The 2,500-nt window shown below is 41.1% G+C and overlaps 1 protein-coding gene across 1 annotated transcript in view; it reads right to left on the bottom strand.

The window, feature by feature from the left end:
* The window catches only part of LOC137983150 (calpain-5-like), an 18,695-nt gene that overhangs the window by 8,549 nt on the left and 7,646 nt on the right, over window positions 1-2,500 (bottom strand). The window contains exons 6-9 of the mRNA XM_068830327.1: window positions 2,211-2,320; window positions 1,864-1,941; window positions 792-972; window positions 1-61 (exon numbers count right to left, since the gene is read on the bottom strand). The exon at window positions 1-61 is cut by the window's left edge and continues 62 nt beyond it. Of these exons, the coding sequence (XP_068686428.1) occupies window positions 1-61; window positions 792-972; window positions 1,864-1,941; window positions 2,211-2,320 (430 nt within the window). The remainder of the gene's footprint in view (window positions 62-791; window positions 973-1,863; window positions 1,942-2,210; window positions 2,321-2,500) is intronic.

Here is a 2,500-nt window from a genome sequence, read left to right as displayed (position 1 = left end):
CTTCCTGCATCAATGCTATCAGGACTTCTCCTTTGCCGCTATCCTTGATAGTGAACGCGTACTGGAGAAAGAAAAGTTATCTCTTCAAGAAGAGCAAGCAAGGCGATATCGTAGTGGACATATAGCACTACACAAACGACTGTAATCCTTCATTTATCGAGGCCTCTCCTTAAGGCAAAAACAAACGAAAGCAGGTAAATTTTTCTTCTTATTGCCCTGCAATTGCAAGCAAGCGCTCAGAGGGACAGTAATCTGGAGAGTAACGCAACGCTCCTTCATTGCGTGATCTCCCAACTAGTACACCATCCATTCCGTCTAACAATGGTATGGGCTTCGCTGACTGCTCCCTAAAATTCAGATCGGGTTCACGATCTAGGCGAGAATGAGACGAAACCAGTTCAACAGACTGAAAAATCAGTATACACGAAAATTCCCGAAATTCACAGAGTAGTTTACGGATAAATACACTGATCATTTCCAAGTGACAATTGAACCTTTCAGACATAAGTTGGAGTTACGATGAACATTTTGTTTACATCAGTATTTATAGGCATTTTATCATCTTTATTATTAGTATTTACATTGTGCCTAAATAATTCACTTACTGGTTCTCAATTCTTGGTTTGCATCCACGTGATGAGATGGCCATGTTGGTGTACAAAACAATAGAAAATGGCCCCACAAGTTTTGCATAATAATAGAGTCAAATTCCCAAACGACGTTTTGCAGTGCATTGTTCTGTACACCAACATGGCCGCCGTGACGTGACGTCAGATGCAAACCACCAATACCTGAGGATTCTGCATGAAGGTATCTTGATTTGTGACGCAACCGCCTGCAGACAGCCCCGGCTTCCACTCGTTGTTGTGTTTAAAGAGATGCCATCGTTTGGATAAAGAAAACCTTGATGTGTTCATCACATAACACATCGTAGTCTTAGTGAAGTAACGACAAAAGTCTTCGAAAAGCATCCTAAGAAATCAAGAGAAATTTCCCATCACTTGTGCGGTCAACAGGGTTACGTTTTCTAACTGCATAGAGATAAAGGACCGATTTTGAACACTTCACCAAGTGCAAATAAACTCAACGTTGTTTCGTTGCAAAGCAGAATCTCCCTCTTTTTATTTATAACAAACACCGTTGTCGCCTCGATATTTCGCTTTTTATGTGCTTCACATGCAAGGTAAGTTCATCAAAACTAGCAGTCCTTTGACCAAACACCAATTTTAAAAAATGCCTTGCAAAGCGGTTTGTGACGCCAAATGGACGCCAGACCCATACCACCAGAGAAGAGAAAAGCAGATATTAAATTCATAACCTCGTTTACTATATGGACGGGAGTGTTTTACCGGGAACTAAAAGACTCCTACAATCAATACGACCACTACATCCGGGAACCGAGTGGCGTATTTTTCGTGGGTAACACGAGTGGTCATATTGAGCAATGACGTCATGATTCATCATTCCCGCCTTTTTCCCCGCCTATTTTGTTTGTATTACCCATGTAGATTGCGTCTTTAGACTTCTGAATGGCTAAAAAAAACTCGGTTATCAAGAACTAATGTAACGTTTCATCGCGCCAATATTTGACAGGTTGAGAAATTTGCCGGAGTGGCGGTAACCCAAATTTCTAAGCATTCAAACCTTTAAAACTTGAGGAAACAATTATTCCATTCACCCTTGTTGGATATGGGATTAGTTATAGCCAAATCAGGGCTGTGCGGGTCGCTTACAATGATCCACTGAACAATTGCTAAACATCCATTAGTCGGAAGTACCCAGAGAAAATTATCATTTTAGAAATAGCTCATATTTTAAGTCCTTGCGAAATGGTATTAAAACACGCCGACAAACTATACGAACCAGAACTCTCCATCATCATCTGCTTTTATTCCAAGCTTTGCTCTTTGACCTTCATCGAGATTCTTCCATTCTGCAGAGCTGTGGATTAGAGAAAGCAAATAAAACAGAAATACAGATCTGCGGTTAAAAAAAGAAGTATAATTACAAAGACGCTGGGAATAGGCCATTTCCGAGTTGATATCTGCCTCCTCTTCAAAGCGAGTCTAAGTGCGAAGTTTCTATGATGGTAATTAGTTTTACTTAACATATAAATGAAAGCGAATTTTCATAACGAAAACGTCGCACTTGAACTCGCTTTGAAGAGGAGGCAGACATGAACTCGGAAATGGCCCATTGTCTCTCTGTACCCATCACTCCAAGGACCGTTCCACTCCTTGTGTCCCCAGGGATTCCTCAGCCTGATCAAGTACAAATGTTCCCGGTTGAAGAGATTGAATAATCCTTCGCCGGTAGTAATCTACAAATAACAGAGTCAATAAATCAGATGTCGCCCAAAATCTAGTTCTCAGTCGCTTGGGACGCGTGAGGAAGTAAGCGAGAGAAAAAAAAGCGGGTAAATTTTTTTTTAAAATAAACCTGGTTTTCATTAGCGACGCAAGCACAAGCCCAAGCACATGCGCAAGCATAAGCTAGCCTG

This window comes from Montipora foliosa, chromosome 13 (genome assembly GCF_036669935.1).
Source record: "Montipora foliosa isolate CH-2021 chromosome 13, ASM3666993v2, whole genome shotgun sequence".
Classification (NCBI taxonomy): Eukaryota; Metazoa; Cnidaria; class Anthozoa; order Scleractinia; family Acroporidae; genus Montipora; species Montipora foliosa.
Note: the sequence above shows the minus strand (reverse complement) of the source record. Positions and strands in the feature narration are given on the sequence as shown.